Source organism: Brassica oleracea, chromosome C1, assembly GCF_000695525.1.
Source record: "Brassica oleracea var. oleracea cultivar TO1000 chromosome C1, BOL, whole genome shotgun sequence".
Classification (NCBI taxonomy): domain Eukaryota; kingdom Viridiplantae; phylum Streptophyta; class Magnoliopsida; order Brassicales; family Brassicaceae; genus Brassica; species Brassica oleracea.
Genome location: NC_027748.1, coordinates 40,000,230 through 40,002,290, shown reverse-complemented (window position 1 = coordinate 40,002,290; position 2,061 = coordinate 40,000,230). Strand labels below are relative to the sequence as shown.

The window sequence follows — 2,061 nt, the reverse complement described above, 5'->3', positions numbered from 1 at the left end:
TGTTCTTGAAGTAGAGAAGAACTTGTCTAGGAAAGCTCTCTTACACTCTTCCCAAGTAGTGACGGTGTCACTTAGGAGAGTCTTCTCCCACTGGTGTATCTTGTCTCCCAAAGAAAAAGGGAACAACTTTAACTTGAAAGCATCTTCAGAAACACCATTTGTCTTAGATAAGCCACAATATTTATCAAACTTGTACAAGTGATCAAAAGGGTCTTCAGCAGCAAGGCCATGATACTTGTTGTTCTCTATTGTGTTGAGCAGCCCTGACTTGATCTCAACGTTGTTGTTCTCCACTGGTGATGCTCTGATTCCCAACCTATGACCATTAATGTGAGGTTGATCATAGGCTCCAATGGCACAAGCTTGGCGCGGTGGATGTTGTGGCTGGCGCTGTGGTCGAAGGTGATCAGCTCTTGGATCAATGCCTCCTTGGGCATCACCATCTTGAGACAGATTCTCCATATCAAACTCCAACCTTTGCAAGTGAGCATGTTGCTCTACTTCTCTTCTCTGTCTTGCAATCTCCCTCTCAAGTGCTCTAATGTCTTCAACTCTTGGAACTAGGTTTGTTGGACCTCTGTTCCTAGTGTTCATACAACTGAAATGCAAAGGGAGAAAAAGAAAGAAAAGCAATAATACAATTAAACAAAAAGTGATTTATTCTCAAGCAAATGACTAAATCTCAATGTCACAATCAACTCAGAATTTGGCAACGGCGCCAATTTGATGTTAACATTAGAAAAGCTAAGGCACTAAGCGAATCCAAGGAGCAACTAGAACGCCATAACAGGAAACTAGCAGAAGAGAGCTCATATGCAAAAAGTCTTGCATCAGCAGCTGCAGTCGAGCTCAAGGCACTATCCGAAGAAGTTGCAAAGCTAATGAACCACAACGAGAAACTATCAGCTGACCTAGCAACACACAAGAGCCCAATTCCCCAGCGTACCAACAAAACAGGAACAACGGAGGAAGAGAGAGCGTTCTAAAGAAAAAAGAACAAGACAACTCGTCGACGACGGAGCTGAAGAGAGAACTAACAATAAGCAAAGACCGTGAACTATCATACCAAGCCGCACTCGTTGATAAAGATCAAAGAGAAGCTGAGCTTGAAAGTATAGTAGAACAATCGAAACAAAGAGAAACATATCTAGAGAACGAGCTCGCTAGCATGTTGTTGATTCTTGTTTCTAAGCTGAGAAGATCACAAAGAAGCTGATTCTGTTACTGTATCTTATCAGAGACAGACGCCACAAATTTAATAAAGACGAATCCAAACAAAAACATAATCATCAGAACTTTAAATTGTTTAAAACAAAAGGATAGAACAATGATCAATACTAACGGATCAGTTAGTCTTGGGATCAGGCATGGGGAACAAACCAGCACCAGCAGCACCACGCGGCGGAGAGAACCCTAGAAACTTCTGCAGATTCGTCCTTATACTAATCGAACACAACAAATACAAAAACGCCATGGAACAATCCGTCGGATCATCACCTTTCAACCCCCTGTGGCTCATCTTCTTCACGATCGCGATCGGATGGAACGGGAGCTTCGCGACGACCTTACCTTCGAAGAGCGAGTTCAACAGCCCGAAGACGACGAAGAGGACGAGGGCCACGACGGCGCCGGATTTGAACTTGAAGAGGGACAGATCTCGGCTCGACTCCTTCAGGCTCGTCTCGACGCGGTCGATCTTCTTGGTCTTCGACTTCTTGATGGTGAGCTTGGAGGAAGGGTTCTCGGTCTTCATGGTCTCGAGCTTCTTGGCGGCTTTGTCGATTGAGTATTTTAGGGATTTGTAGGAGCTCGTGCGGTAGATCAGGATCCACGAGATGGCTTCGCAGACTAGCGCGGTGCAGAAGGAGATGCCGACGACGGTTAAGCTGTCGGCGTACTTGAAGGAAGCGAAGAGTGGGATCGTCGTCGCCATTGGGATTCAGTTTCTTCTGCTCTCGCTTCTGTTCTCTCTCTCTATCACTGTGGAGATCTGATTAGGAATTGTATAAAATAAAAGTCAATAGAGGGTTCAAAAAGTAAATAAGGAAAACTTGGGGGGGG

At 44.8% G+C, this 2,061-nt stretch overlaps 1 protein-coding gene across 1 annotated transcript; it reads right to left on the bottom strand.

Annotated features, from left to right (window-relative positions):
* Positions 1-1,201: 1,201 nt before the first annotated feature.
* Positions 1,202-2,009, bottom strand: LOC106318284 (transmembrane and coiled-coil domain-containing protein 1). Its single transcript, XM_013756192.1, has one exon. It carries the CDS (start codon positions 1,931-1,933, stop codon positions 1,346-1,348), a length of 588 nt encoding a protein of 195 aa, XP_013611646.1. The 5' UTR covers positions 1,934-2,009; the 3' UTR covers positions 1,202-1,345.
* Positions 2,010-2,061: the final 52 nt, after the last annotated feature.